This window comes from Schistocerca americana, chromosome X (genome assembly GCF_021461395.2).
Source record: "Schistocerca americana isolate TAMUIC-IGC-003095 chromosome X, iqSchAmer2.1, whole genome shotgun sequence".
NCBI lineage: Eukaryota > Metazoa > Arthropoda > Insecta > Orthoptera > Acrididae > Schistocerca > Schistocerca americana.
Genome location: NC_060130.1, coordinates 709,455,288 through 709,471,022, shown reverse-complemented (window position 1 = coordinate 709,471,022; position 15,735 = coordinate 709,455,288). Strand labels below are relative to the sequence as shown.

At 41.7% G+C, this 15,735-nt stretch overlaps 1 protein-coding gene across 1 annotated transcript in view; it reads right to left on the bottom strand.

Moving 5' to 3' along the window:
• LOC124554877 (alpha-aminoadipic semialdehyde synthase, mitochondrial) overlaps window positions 1-15,735 on the bottom strand; it is a 292,387-nt gene that overhangs the window by 208,547 nt on the left and 68,105 nt on the right. The window contains exons 3-5 of the mRNA XM_047128548.1: window positions 13,789-13,944; window positions 6,091-6,267; window positions 4,200-4,352 (exon numbers count right to left, since the gene is read on the bottom strand). Of these exons, the coding sequence (XP_046984504.1) occupies window positions 4,200-4,352; window positions 6,091-6,267; window positions 13,789-13,944 (486 nt within the window). The remainder of the gene's footprint in view (window positions 1-4,199; window positions 4,353-6,090; window positions 6,268-13,788; window positions 13,945-15,735) is intronic.

Sequence of the window (15,735 nt, the reverse complement as noted above, 5' to 3'; positions counted from 1 at the left end):
CACGATTGAAATTTCAGCACTTGTGCCATTGTCAAGTCCTTCTGCAACATAGCAACAGTTGTTAAATATTTCTTAAAATGTATTAGTGGAAACATTACATATAATACTCAAACATATAAGCATTTACAAAGCAGTTCATTAGCGTAAATCAGAAATAAAGATGTTGGTCCAGTCTAGAAGGCGTCCCACGAAAAGTGGTCATTATTCACGTATATGACAGGAAAGATCTACATCTACATCTACATCTACATTTAAACTCCGCAAGCCACCCAACGGTGTGTGGCGGAGGGCACTTTACGTGCCACTGTCATTACCTCCCTTTCCTGTTCCAGTCGCGTATGGTTCGCGGGAAGAACGACTGTCTGAAAGCCTCCAATTTTACATTCGTGATCTCCTCGTGAGGTATAAGTAGGGGGAAGCAATATATTCGATACCTCATCCAGAAATGCACCCTCTCGAAACCTGGCGAGCAAACTACACCGCGATGCAGAGCGCCTCTCTTGCAGAGTCTGCCACTTGAGTTTGTTAAACATCTCCGTAACGCTATCACGGTTACAAAATAACCCTGTGACGAAACGCGCCGCTCTTCTTTGGATCTTCTCTATCTCCTCCGTCAACCCGATCTGGTACGGATCCCACACTGATGAGCAATACTCAAGTATAGGTCGAACGAGTGTTTTGTAAGCCACCTCCTTTGTTGATGGACTACATTTTCTAAGGACTCTCCCAATGAATCTCAACCTGGTACCCGCCTTACCAACAATTAATTTTATATGATCATTCCACTTCAAATCGTTCCGCAAGCATACTCCCAGATATTTTACAGAAATAACTGCTACCAGTGTTTGTTCCGCTATCATATAATCATACAATAAAGGATCCTTCTTTTATGTATTCGCAATACATTACATTTGTCTATGTTAAGGGTCAGTTGCCACTCCCTGCACCAAGTGCCTATCCGCTGCAGATCTTCCTGCATTTCACTACAATTTTCTAATGCTGCAACTTCTCTGTATACTACAGCATCATCCGCGAAAAGCCGCATGGGACTTCCGACACTATCTACTAAGTCATTTATATATATTGTGAAAAGCAATGGTCCCATACCACTCCCCTGTGGCACGCCAGAGGTTACTTTAACGTCTGTAGACGTCTCTCCATTGATAACAACATGCTGTGTTCTGTTTGCTGAAAACTCTTCAATCCAGCCACACAGCTGGTCTGATATTCCGTACGCTCTTACTTTGCTTATCAGGCGACAGTGCGGAACTGTATCGAACGCCTTCCGGAAGTCAAGAAAAATAGCATCTACCTGGGAGCCTGTATCTAATATTTTCTGGGTCTCATGAACAAATAAAGCGAGTTGGGTCTCACACGATCGCTGTTTCCGGAATCCATGTTGATTCCTACAGAGTAGAATCTGGGTTTCCAGAAACGACATGATACGCGAGCGAAAAACGTGTTCTAAAATTCTACAACAGATCGACGTCAGAGATATAGGTCTATAGTTTTGCGCATCTGCTCGACGACCCTTCTTGAAGACTGGGACTACCTGTGCTCTTTTCCAATCATTTGGAACCTTCCGTTCCTCTAGAGACTTGCGGTACACGGCTGTTAGAAGGGGGGCAAGTTCTTTCGCGTACTCTGTGTAGAATCGAATTGGTATCCCGTCAGGTCCAGTGGACTTTCCTCTGTTGAGTGATTCCAGTTGCTTTTCTATTCCTTGGACACTTATTTCGATGTCAGCCATTTTTTCGTTTGTGCGAGGATTTAGAGAAGGAACTGCAGTGCGGTCTTCCTCTGTGAAACAGCTTTGGAAAAAGGTGTTTAGTATTTCAGCTTTACGCGTGTCATCCTCTGTTTCAATGCCATCATCATCCCGGAGTGTCTGGATATGCTGTTTCGAGCCACTTACTGATTTAACGTAAGACCAGAACTTCCTAGGATTTTCTGTCAAGTCGGTACATAGAATTTTACTTTCGAATTCACTGAATGCTTCACGCATAGCCCTCCTTACGCTAACTTTGACATCGTTTAGCTTCTGTTTGTCTGAGAGGTTTTGGCTGCGTTTAAACTCGGAGTGAAGCTCTCTTTGCTTTCGCAGTAGTTTCCTAACTTTGTTGTTGAACCACGGTGGGTTTTTCCCGTCCCTCACAGTTTTACTCGGCACGTACCTGTCTAAAACACATTTTACGATTGCCTCGAACTTTTTCCATAAACACTCAACATTGTCAGTGTCGGAACAGAAATTTTCGTTTTGATCTGTTAGGTAGTCTGAAATCTGCCTTCTATTACTCTTGCTAAACAGATAAACCTTCCTCCCTTTTTTTATATTCCTACTAACTTCCATATTCAGGGATGCTGCAACGGCCTTACGATCACTGATTCCCTGTTCTGTACATACAGAGTCGAAAAGTTCGGGTCTGTTTGTTATCAGTTGGTCCAAGATGTTATCTCCACGAGTCGGTTCTCTGTTTAATTGCTCGAGGTAATTTTCGGATAGTGCACTCAGTATAATGTCACTCGACGCTCTGTCCTTACCACCCGTCCTAAACGTCTGAGTGTCCCAGTCCATATCTGGTAAATTGAAATCTCCACCTAAGACTATAATATGCTGAGAAAGTTTATGTGAAATGTATTCCAAATTTTCTCTCAGTTGTTCTGCCACTAATGCTGCTGAGTCGGGAGGTCTGAACCCGAAGCAAAACACTTCAGATGGACCTGTACCCTATTATAAATGGTTTACGAGATATAACATATCTGACACATATTGTTATTTATTTTCTGTATTATTCAATAAATTTTCAGATTTATTCATGAATAACAGTTAATGAATATTAAAGCATGCATTTTACAAAGTAAAGAAAGGCGTTTTTCCGTGCGACGGAATCTTCTCGAAATTCTAATCACCAACTTTCACCTCAGAATGCGAAAATATTTTGTTGACAGCGACCTTCATAAGGAGGAACGATCACCACGATAAAATAAGGGAAATCAGAGCTCGTACGGAAAGATATAGTTGTTCATTCTTTCCGCGCGCTGTACTGGATTGGAATAACAGAGAACTGTGAAGGTGGTCCGATGAACTCTCTGCCAGGCACTTGAATGTGATTTGCAGAGTATCTATGTAGATGGAGATGTAGATCAACACAGTTTAACCGCTGCTTCTCTCTAATACACTCTCAATCCCTCGCACTGCTTCCATCACTACACACCATGGACAGCTACACTTTCAACAGGTAGTTTAATGGCACAAGACCATCCCGAGCGAAGAGGCTGAAAGCAACGAGATAGGTTGGGCTAGAATAAAACGTCAATAAAACGTGAATAAGAAACATAGTGTGTGCAACTAGATCAAGACAAATGTATATTAAATGTGTTCTATTCTGAAAACCATCGGCGGCCGAGGTGGCCGAGCGATTCTAAACGCTACAGTCTGGAACCGCGCGACCGCTACGGTCGCAGGTTCGAATCCTGCCTCGGGCATGGATGTATGTGATGTCCTTAGGTTAGTTAGGTTTACGTAGTTCTAAGTTCTAGGGGACTGATGACCTTAGGTGTCAAGTCCCATAGTGCTCAGAGCCATTTTTGAAAACCACCCGGAATAGGGCATACGCCAATACAAAGGTTTTTGCTTCAAATGAGCTTTCCTATCACATCTCTGAGTACTGACTATTTCTCCTAGGATATCCTGTATAAACATGGAGATATTCGAGACGTTGTCAAGAAAGTGTAAGAGGACTGGTCAAATAAGACTAGCAGAATTCCACAGGGCATAATTCCCGTTCACTTCAGACTGTGTTCTGAGTGAGTAGAAAATGAAGAGCCTGTGTAGAGTATTACTATTTGCGTCGTCCGTAAATGTGTATTAGTATGTGTTGTGCGATGGTCATCTCTAAACGTGTATGAAGAGAATTTTGTGGTTCTTGGCCCACTGATTCCTACATTACGTGTTATTAAGACTGGACATTTAACAGCTGTGCTTATGTTGTGTAATAACTTGGTAATGACCTAAGCGCCGCAATTTCAATCGTGTTGTGAATAATAAAACATTACAGTCAATTGCCAGAACTTGAGTATTGCGGATACCCAACCCAACGAACGAAGAAGATTCTTGGAATCCTAAAGATGTTTGTGAGCGCAACAGCCTACATTGCAAGGAGCAAATGAACAGAATGGGCAGAATGCAGCAGACTGACCATGAAGGGCGTGTGGTGTCCGAGCGCGAGCAGCCTTAGGCCCAGCCCGTGCAGGATGTTCACCATTCCCGCCACTCCCGCGTATTTGCCGAACGCCACCACTCGTTGCCCCGACTCGTCCATCAGTCGCTCGTAATCAATCAGGCGGATGTTCTGTAACGAAACATAAGAAGAAATAGTCCTTTGGTTCCTCCATGACGTTCCAGAGATGTAGATGAAATCCTTGTACATAAGTAGAAGAGGAAACACTCAAATGAGCACTATCAAAACTGATACTAGAGAAAGAGATTCAGTCTTATAACCTCTGACCTTGTGGTACTGAAAATAAGACGACGAAATATCAAAATTGTGCAGAATCATTAATTATTTTTAAAATGTAGTTGATAGCTAAAATATTCTGCATAAACAAGCAGAGAATGAAATCGGATACACAACATTACAAAAACAAAAATCCGATTGTTTATCCAAAATTAGAAAAATGAAGAAAATAAAATAATGTCAAATACTCAAAACGTAGAACGTAAAGCAATGTAACAGCAGGTAAAAGAAGATCAGGCAGTTAAAAAACAGCTGAATAACGTCGTAATTTTACAGTCTCCTGCCCACAGGCAAGAGCATAGGCCCGGCAATATTTTCTCCCAACTGGCTTTAACCGTTTGAACATAAAACGCTAGTTTTGTTAATGTAAACACATTTCGTAATTTTAGAGTCCAACCTCTGACCCCGGTTTTGAATATGTTGTTGACACATACAGCAACACATTAGCAAATAAGTGTTGTGATGCATGTAAAGAAACATAAGGGGCAGTCAAATGAAAACTTGACAGATGGAAAAAGTAATAAAACTGTTTATAATTTCAGAAGTAATTTCCATAGTTGTTAATACATTTATCCCTCTGTGAGACTAAACGGTCAGTGGCTTCATTGAAAAATGTTTGCGATTGCCTCGGAACCACGATTATACGTGGACTTGCACCTTTTCGTCCGACGCAAATCGACAGCCACGAGTGTCTGTCTTCAGGGCTCCAAAAATATGGAAATCGCGTGAGGAGAGATCAGTACTGTATGAAAGATGTGTAAGGGCTACCCAGCAAAACTTCTCATGCGTGGTGGAAACAACTTTGGCCACATACGGGCTGTCGATTTGCTTCGGGCAAACAGATGCAAGCATGGGCACAATCATGGTTCCGTAAACAACAGCAAACATTTTTTCATGAAGGCACTGACCGTCTTCTCTGACAGTGGGATAAAAGTGCCAACAGTTATGGCGATTACTTTTAAAATAACAAACAGTTTATTTGCTTTTTTCCATCTCTCTAGTTTTCATTTGACTGTCTATTATACCGTCTCTAATGACCTCGTTGTCGACGGGACGTTAAACACTAACCACCACCACCACCACCACTGTCTATTATATTATGTTTAGGTGTTGGCTGAACGTTATGTCTCGTTGCCTAACTAAGCTGAAAATTCTCTTCTAATACGATACTGCATACATGTCCAGAGAAACAATGCATCGTAATTCGGAATAACACAGCCACTGCAATATCGTGTTAATCCTCCGACACGGGTTCAAGCGACTTTCAAGTAAAATATCGCGCCTGTACTGAAAAACACGTAATGAATGTACAAGTACAGGTTGTAGGCACATGGTTGATGACATATGGAAGTTTGAATCTGGGCGTAAGCCGTGATCAGACAGCCTTATGATAAGGCGAATGCTCGCAATATGCGGGACACACGTGTATGAGTCCCTGTCCGGCACAAATTTTCATTGTCGTCATTTCATTGTACAGCTGATGCTTGTCCATATTCGCAATTGCGAATACATTTCATGTATTCTTCTCTAAGATCAATACCAGACGAGAAACAAGATTATTTACTGTATCTACCTTTTCCAATATGGCGTCAAGCAGAGGCATGTTTGACTCCTGCGCCTTGATTGTGTGAGAAAACAGGCAGTACGTCTTGTTGGGCAGCAGCTGATCAATCGGAACCTGCTTAACTCCGAATATCACGGATGCCTCCGAAATATCCTCTTGAATAACAGCGCCCGCTGATGCATATGCCTGTTTCCATGCAAGGAAAGAATGTATTTATTAGTATACAGATACTTTTAAGAGTAAAATATATTCTAAATATGGCAATAAAATATCAGAATGAGATACCCCATGAAGAAAGTGATTCTTTGTACCGTTTAAGAGCTTACGATTGTCAGTCTCTTCCATCAAGACAAAAATATTCTATACCACAAGAAATAAAATTTACAGTCTATGTTTGAGATTTTAATTTGGATAGTGTCGGTAATTTCGTTTAAGCTCTTCCTCATTTTATTATATTTTGTTTATCGTCAAATCGATTGCTGCACCAAGTACCCTTTATGTTAAAATTAACAGCTATATTACAGTTTCCTTCTTTTACCAATACGTCAGGCTTGTCTGTGAACGTTAATACTTTTATATTTTTTCCTTTAACTTGAAGTAAAGCTTCGATTTTCTTTCCAGTTTTCAAATGCTTAGCACGATGCAAGTGAAACAGTGTGACTGAAATGAGCAGATGAGTATTTAGTTTTTAATACGTGTTTGGTGCTCTCAGCATTACATCTACATTTGGGTACATGCACATTTTTGTAAATATGCTTCTACCTCTTGGTTCTACAATCATCAAGTTTTTCTACAACTTATATAATTTCATAATTACGTAATTTTTCTCTGCGTGTCTAAGTACCATGAATAAGACTTAGTTTTCTTATTCCCCCTTTCGTTTACCAAGATGAGATCATAATAAATTTTTGAAAAGTTTCATCTCTAGGCATGAATTAATTGTCATTCAGTATTCATTCTCTTTTATAGATATTATTCCAGTGAATCAGAGTAACCCCCATAGCAACAATATAAATCACGGTAAGACGCAATGTTAAAATGTAACGCTACATCGACGTATATCTTTCTCCACGTGTACAAATATCATGAATATATTATAGTTTTCATACCACTCATTCTGTTCATTACTATGGAGCTATATACTTTAAATACTGCCCTTCGCTTGATGTGAAAAATGATAAACATAAATTACAGATTAAAGTTGAAGTGTGATCAGCTAATTCGTTGATATTCTTAAAGAGAGTTCTACAATGCCCAGTGAAATGATGACGTTGGATTAATTGTATTTAGTTCATCTATGGTGACAAGTAATACGCAGAACGCAATGAAAAATAAATTACAAACTAAACTAAAGAATTTATAACTGACAATAATTTTATACTGAAATAATTAGCGGCTAATATCATGTAAGTTCAAAGAAAAGAAGCAGGATTTGTGGCAGAATACTCGGTTCAACTGAAAATACAGGATTTAGGATGGACACCATTAAAACAAAGACGGTTTTCGTTGCGGCGTAATCTTTTCACGAAATTTAAATCACCAACTTTCTCCTCCGAATGCGAAAATATTTCGTTGACGCTGACCTACATAGGAAGAAATGATCATAATAATAAAATAAGGGAAATCATAACTCGTACGGAAAGATATAGGTGTTACTTTTTTTCGCGCGCTGTTCGAGAGTAGAATAATAGAGAATTATTGTGAATGTGGTTCGATGAACCCACTGCCAGGCACTTAAATGTGATTAGCAGAGTATACATGCTGATGTAGATGTAGACCTCCACAGCAACATCCTTATAAGCTTTTGTTTTTTTTTTTTCTTGAAATACGTTCATCTTTTATATACCAACGTAAACCTGTTTTTAATGATCTTACATCTGGCATTTCGTGGGGAGCGAATATTTTTCTTAATTTATGGCCAATTTTGAGCTTGATGTTCTGCAGTATATGTTGACGACATAAACTCAATCATAAAAGACCGAAATCTGAGTAGTAATTAAATAAAGAACAATACAGTCAAATGGCGGTGTGCTCATTTAAAAATTATTGTATGACTGCTGCTCAGCGACATTAAAGACTGTTTACCCTCATAAACTTTTCGCGCTGTTTCTGACCAACCTGTATATCCTCTGTCATATCTGTTTATGGAGGAATTCTAAAAGATCTCCTTGCATAAACAAAACAGAAAGCGTCCTCAATAGTGATTCTGACATTTAATAACAGACGTAAATAGAGAGATCTATACGATACATTTTTCAGCCACGTCCAAGTGGCTCGTGCAGCATAAAATTTCATTGTATTGTCTTGCAGTTAGGTAATGTAAACTTTTGCTCCAAGATTCTTAAAATATAGCTATCAGCGGTTCAGTTTCTCCATGCCACTTGAAAAATATCCGCCAAATGTAAATTGCTTGTCTCAAGCGTGTTTATGCACAATCTATGGAACACAATGGCGGTCATGTTAGCGTATATCCGCAGCGCTGTGGAAGTAAGCAAAATTCCTTTTTGTATTTAATCGTACAAATGCCTTTGGAAAATGTATTCAGTCATATGTTACTCGGTTCTCAAAGAGTAGAACTCATTTATATATCAGATTCTTATATTGAAGCGGTCAGTTTTTGAACATGCATACACGCATCCGAGATACAAGTTAACGAAATACTGATATGCATAGAATGATATCACCTACTTTTTCCGTGTTCTGGCCTGATTTGGTCTCTTTAGGATTTAAGCTACAATGAAGATACAGATTTTGAAGCTGCTTAGATAATTGGGCGCTTTCGGTTTCGGTCTCTTATATCGGGGATACGTCAACACACTGTCCCTGGTGCGGAACCAGAACGTGGTTTCCAGTCAGTTGGCATACTCGTGCAAAGGACTGCTTCACCAACAGGCACGTACACCTAACTTACGCTAGTCAGTAACTCACGTAGCATAAAATCAAATATATCTGAACAATGTTTTCCAGGTAGCTAGAATACACTGCTATTATCTCTTAGAAAGAGGATACAGTAAGTCAGAATTAAAGTACTTCAGTAATTCACTAACGATCTCGTGAGCGACATGAATATTTTTGACGCAACAAGGTTTACAAGTTTCGTTACAGGCGGTTCTAGGCGCTTCAGTCTGGAACCGCGCGGCCGCTACGGTCGCAGGTTCGAATCCTGCCTCGGGCATGGATATGTGTGATGTCCTTAGTTTAGTTAGGTTTAATTAGTTCTAAGCCTAGGGGACTGATGACCTCAGATGTTAAGTCCCATAGTGCTCAGAGCCATTTGAACCAGTTTCGTTACATGATGACGCCATTTCCGCCAATGCGCAACAGAATCGAAAGTAACTGGTGCTGTGAACAGACTGTGCGACGAAAAACAGCCGAATTTCTGGCCGTGAAACGAAAGACTAGTGGTATCGACTGACTGGAGTGCGAATATATTCACGCACATAAGCTGTGATATCTTTCACAGCCATGGTACGCGAATCATGTGGATCATTTTTTCGCTAAATGAGACGCGACAACGCTGTAAAACGTGGCACTGATTATACGGGTACGATGAAACACGGATACAGACCAATATTCTTAACATCGGTTTGCTGCAGAATTCTTGAACATACTGTATTCTCAGTTGGAATATAATAAATTTCCTTGTGAGAGAAAACTTTCTGTTCACAAATCAGCACGTATTTAAAAAGCATTGCTCTTGTGAAACTCAGCTTGCCCTTTTCACGCACGCTATCTATCAATCATGGATAAGGGCTACTGACATTTAATATTCCTAGATTTCTTTAAAGCTTCTGGCATAGTGCCACTTCGCAGAGTGTTAACAAAGGTCCGAGCGTTAGGAATAGGTTCTCAGATATGTGAATGGCTCGGATACTTTTTGATTAATAGAACCCAATATATTATTTCGGAAGGACAGAATATGATAAATGGGCTCTTGTTCTCGACATTCATAAACGATCTGACGGACAGGGTGAGCAGCAGTCTGCAACCGTTTGATGATGATGACGCTGTAGTATACGGGAAATATCGTCATTGTGTGACTGTAGGAGGATTGGGGATGTCTTGGACAGAATTTCTATTTGTGTAATGAATGGCAGTTTGCTTCAAAGGCAGGAAAAATGTAAGATAATGCAGATGAGTAGGAAAATAAGTCCTGTTATGATGGGATACAGTATTAGTGGTGTGCTGAATGACGCAGTTACGTCGATTAAATAATTAGGAGTAATGTTGCAAAGTAAAATGAAATCGAAAGAGCACGTAATTTCGGTAGTAAGGAAGATGAAGGATCTATTTCGGTTTATTGGGAGACTTCTGGGAAACTGTAGCTCATTTATAAAGTAGACAGCGCACTGACAATCTGAGTGACCCACTCTTGAGTACTGCTCTACTGTTTGGAATTATTACCAGGTCCAATTAACGAAAGACCTCGAAGAAACTCAGAGGTGCGTTCCTGGATTTGTTAGGAGTAAGTTCAGTCAACGCACGACTATTATAGAGATGCTCCGTGAATTAAATGAGAATCCCTGTAAGGAATAAGACGTTCTCTTCGCGAAACACTATTGAGGAAGTTAAGAGGATCGCCATCTGTGACAGAACGATTTCACAGCCACCAACGCACGCCTCGCGAAGAACCACGAAGACAACGGAAGAAAAATCAGGGAATCACTATTAGTGGTACAAAATACGTAGGTTGGAACTTAAATAGTGGCAACACTGCTGTGGAGACACTATGCAATGGAATCTACTATTGTCGCTGATAGCACACGTTGTTGACGTACCTACCTTACCTCCGAGCAAATGGAGTGGCCCGTCCCACGTCACCGACGTGAGCACAATCGAGAGAAAAACAATCACTTGTGAACGGTCGGTCCAACGTAACGATGTCGCTATGTTTTCGAAACAGGTACAACGGAGTTGGATCAAGACTGAACTTGCCAGAGGTCGTACAGCACGACAGTGTCATCAAGGTCTTCAAGAGGCGTGCGGGGAATCGGCATTGCCACACAGAACAGTGGCACGTTGGGTAAAAGCCTTCAACGAAGGTCGGCAAACTGTGGCAGACAAGTATCGGGCAGGTCGTCCTAGCATCTCTGAAGAAGAAGTGCATGCTGTTGCCGCGTTAGTGGACAGTGATCGACGCCATACGATTCGTAAGCTCGCCCACGCGCAACCCACTCATCATTTTGCACGACAATGCGCGGGCGCATACAGCGCAAGCTGTGGCTTCTCTGTTCGGTCGATGGGACTGGGAAGTAGTGTACCATCCACCATACTGCCCGAACTTAAGGCCTTGTGACTTTGATTTGATTCCGAAGATGAAGGAGCCACTTCGTGGCTATTGCTTCAGAACTGTTCCAGAGATTCGACAGGCAGTAGACTGCTCCATTCGCACCATCAACAGAACAGGCTCTGCTAAAGGTATACTACGCCTTCCACATCGCTGGCAACGGGTTCTACATAACGCCGGTGACTACTTTGGACAGTAACAGGTGCAAACGTGTAACTCTTTTGTATCGGTTGTGAATAAATAGTTGCCACTATTTAAGTTACAACCCTCGTATCATCCGCTGTGCACCTTCGGAATGTGTAGATATAGATGTCGAGGTTTAGACCGGCGTTGCCTGTAGGTGGTTTTAGCTTATGTGATATCCAGCCTCTTGCATTCAGAACGTCAGTACGCTGTGGGATGCTCACATATAACAATGCAGGATGCAGAACGGTTCACCATAATGTAGACCAGCAACAGTCGGTAGTATTGCCTCCCCTTGATTTAAAAGCACAATCTGGAGGTCAACGATGGCCTGTAACTATCTCAAACGGGTACGTCATATCACCTGTGGTACGTATGTTGTCAGGAAATATTGTTTAGTGCACAGTGTAAGGGCTGTATCCTTCGTACACTAGCCCAAACATGGGGAGTCGAGTATTATTTTCCTGAATGACAACTCACAAGGAGACAGCACGAGCGTGGGGTCGGGGATTTGTCCGAATTTTTTTGTGGTGAAAGAGGACCCCTAACACCTCACGTGGTTAAAATATTAGGACGCACTACCCGGAAAATCCCAGGAAAAATCGATCCAAAGTTTCTTAGGTGCCTTATCAGTATAAAATGTTAGTCCATTGTCGAGCCGTCGTCTAGCCTAGATGTTTAGCCGGCACGGTAGCTCAGCATGTTCGGTCAGAGAGCGGGTTGGCCTCTGTAATAAAAAAAAACTGAGTGAAACGATCAACAAATGAACTTGACTGGATGTCATGTGACGTCCGCAACGAACAAACACAACGATCAACAAGGAACAAAATTGAGAAAAAAAAAAAGATGTTTAGGGCTCGGACTCTTACCTCAGAGGTCTCGGGTTCTATTCCTCCTCTGGCACTCTTTTTTCTTCTGTTTAATTTTCATTTGTTATTCCACCAATGATTCAGAAAGTTTCCCAAACCTACATTATCTTTAACAAATTAGTTACATTATTGAATTAAAATTATTTTCTTTTTGTCCAACAACACAATTCATGGCGGTGGGTTTTCCATTTTTCATTGTAAAGTATATAAGGAGAATCACTGGGTTTTTAATCAGAATAACAAATTCGATTGGGAGACATTCAGTTTTTATACATATAATAATTATAAACAAGAACTGCAGTGGTAATTATCGTAAAACCAAACAAAGCAATAATTTTTGCGACATCTTGCGCAACATATAAAAGCGGATTTTTTTACAGTCACAGGGCGTTTGCAATAAGTCTGTACAAAAATATGCCCCATTAACATCTACGAAAATGTTTTGAGTTTCTGATAATTTTGAGGCAAACCAGGCATATTGAATCATATCTCGGAATATTGGTGACGATAACTGATGGTGAATTATAGAATGAATTTTTACACAGTTGGTTGGTTGGTTTGGGGAAGGAGACCAGACAGCGTGGTCATCGGTCTCATCGGATTAGGGAAGGATGGGGAAGGAAGTCGGCCGTGCCCTTCCAGAGGAACCATCCCGGCATTTGCCTGGAGTGATTTAGGGAAATCACGGAAAACCTAAATCAGGATGGCCGGACGCGGGATTGAACCGTCGTCCTTCCGAATGCGAGTCCAGTGTGTAACCACTGCGCCACCTCGCTCGGTTTTTATACAGTCTTCCCGGGAATTAATTTCACGATTCTCCTGTAACAATGCGCTGCAATTTTGCAAGCAACAGAAGAAAAAAAAATTGCCAGAGGAGGAATCGCACCCGAGACCTCTGGCGTAAGGGTCCGACCGCTAAACATGCAGGCCAGCCGGCGGCTCGGCAATGGACTAAAATTTTATACTCACAAGGCACCTAAGAAACTTTGGATCGATTTTTCTCGGGATTTTCCGAGTAGTGCGTCCTAATATTTTAACCACGTGAGGTGTTAGGGGTCCTCTTTCACCACACAAAATTTCGGACAAATCCCGGACCCCACGGTCGTGCCGTCTCCTTGTCAGTCGTGAACTGGACGCCACTCTAATCACGGTGGGTAAGCCACCACTGTTGCTGAATATCGCAATGCATTTGTGTCAAGCCTGGTTTATACCGATGCGAACACGTGTGAACCAGGATCAGTGTACGATCATTCTCTCTAAAGCAAACGGTGGGAGAGCACGAGTGAACAGCGTAATGGCTTTGAGTATAGGCTAGAAATGAAAAGACATAGAAAATATGGATAAATTGTCCAATGAGAAACATGATACCTGCATAGGGTAGGCGCGCCGATTTGACGGCTGCACGATAACTTTGACGCCGGCGCGAACTAGGCGTCGCACGTTGGTTGGCGCCAGCGGAGCGCGTCGTTCCCATACTGACTGGTCCTCCCGCCGGATTGCTATCACCTTGCCGCGGACCGTCTTCTGTAACAACGTGCATACTACTCTAAGCGACACATCAAACACTACATAGCAAGGTTGACAATGGCGGTTAACAACAGAAACACACACACACACACACACACACAAATGAAATGACCGTATGGCATTGACGGCCGGGAGTCCCCACCTGCTGAAGTTCGGAACTGCAAGACTTTTCAGTTGACGCCGCATTGGGTGTCTTGTGTGTCGATGATGATGAGATGATGATGAGGACAACATTACACCCAGTCCCCGAGCGGAAAAAATCCCTAACCCGCCAGAAAAACGATCCCGGGCCCCCTGCATGACAGTCAGATGGATTGAGTGCTCAGCTAAGTACACACGCATACTGTACATTAAAACATTTATGTATAATGATAAATTGTCTTGTGAATCGGTATGTGAATACTCTACACGTCCAGGTAAGAACATCTTGTTTTATAACTCAACATAGCCATCAAGTACTCTATGTCATTTGCCACAACACTACAACACCTAACCGAAATCCTCTGCAAGTAATTCCAGGCTCCTGCCTTTCAAGACGCAGTCCCGGCGCCTGAAGCAAAGGCAAATCACAACAGCTCGTTCGTATGTGGTATTGCATACCCTACGCGCTGCAGGCGCAGTGGTGCGTTGCACAAGTAAATATAAATACGAGGGGCGTTTGAAAAGTCCGTGAAAAGTCCGAGAGATGGCACCACTGGCGCGTATCCAGGTCATGTTTAGTTAGTAGCATCTTTGGAAAGAGCGCACACCAAGTTTCAGCCATATTGGTGTATTTCTTTGTGTTTGACATTCGTGTGAATCAAGGAAGTCGAGTGATTGTCAAAAAATGGACGAAAAAGAATTTCGTGTGGTGGTTAAACACGTGAAAAGCAAAACGCCTCAGGAGACTAAAGAGAAGCTTGATAAACATTATGGTGACTCTGCACCTTCGATTATTCTTACCTCTCAGACAAGGTCAAGGAGAAGGCACGAACCTTATTTCGGAAGTTGGACATGATACGTGACAGTACACCACAACTCACCACAGTAGGTACGGTAGAACCCTTACGCAACCACAAATATAAAGTACCGAAGGCAATAGTATTTGAGCCTCTGTAAATGACATCCCTACGTAATTCTCCATAATTTAAGGACATATAGTCCTTTAACACTTCTACACACATGTTTTCCAACACACACCAAAAGCAGCGAATTAAAGGACCCTTCTGTGTGCCCAAACTAAAGCTGAAAGAAGAATAAATAAATAAAGAGAAAATTTTTACCCCTTCCATTCCCTACAGAAGTAAAAATCAACGAAGTTGATCAGACTTCACCACCACCAGCAGTTTATAAGCGGTTTCAAAATTTTCGGAGTGGCCATATGGGCACAAGTGATGCTGGACGTTCTGGACGCCCTGTGGAGGTTACGACTCCAGAAATCATTGATAAAATCCATTATATGGTGATGGATGACAGAAGAGTTAGAAGAGTTAAGGTGCATGACGTTGCTAGTGTTGTGGGCATCTCGAATGAACGGACACACAGTATTTAGCATAAATATTTAGACATGAGAAAGCTATCCGCAAAATGGGTTCCGCGATTGCTCACGCTTGACCAAAAACACAATCGTGTAAAGTGTTGCAAGGATGGTTTGCAGCTGTTCAGGAAGAATCCGCAGGACTTTAAGCATCGTTTCGTCCCTGTGGATGAAACATGGGTACATTACAATACTCCTGAGGCCAAACAACAATCTAAACAATAGGTTACCAAGGGAGAATCTGCACCAAAAAAGGCGAAGACCATTCCTTC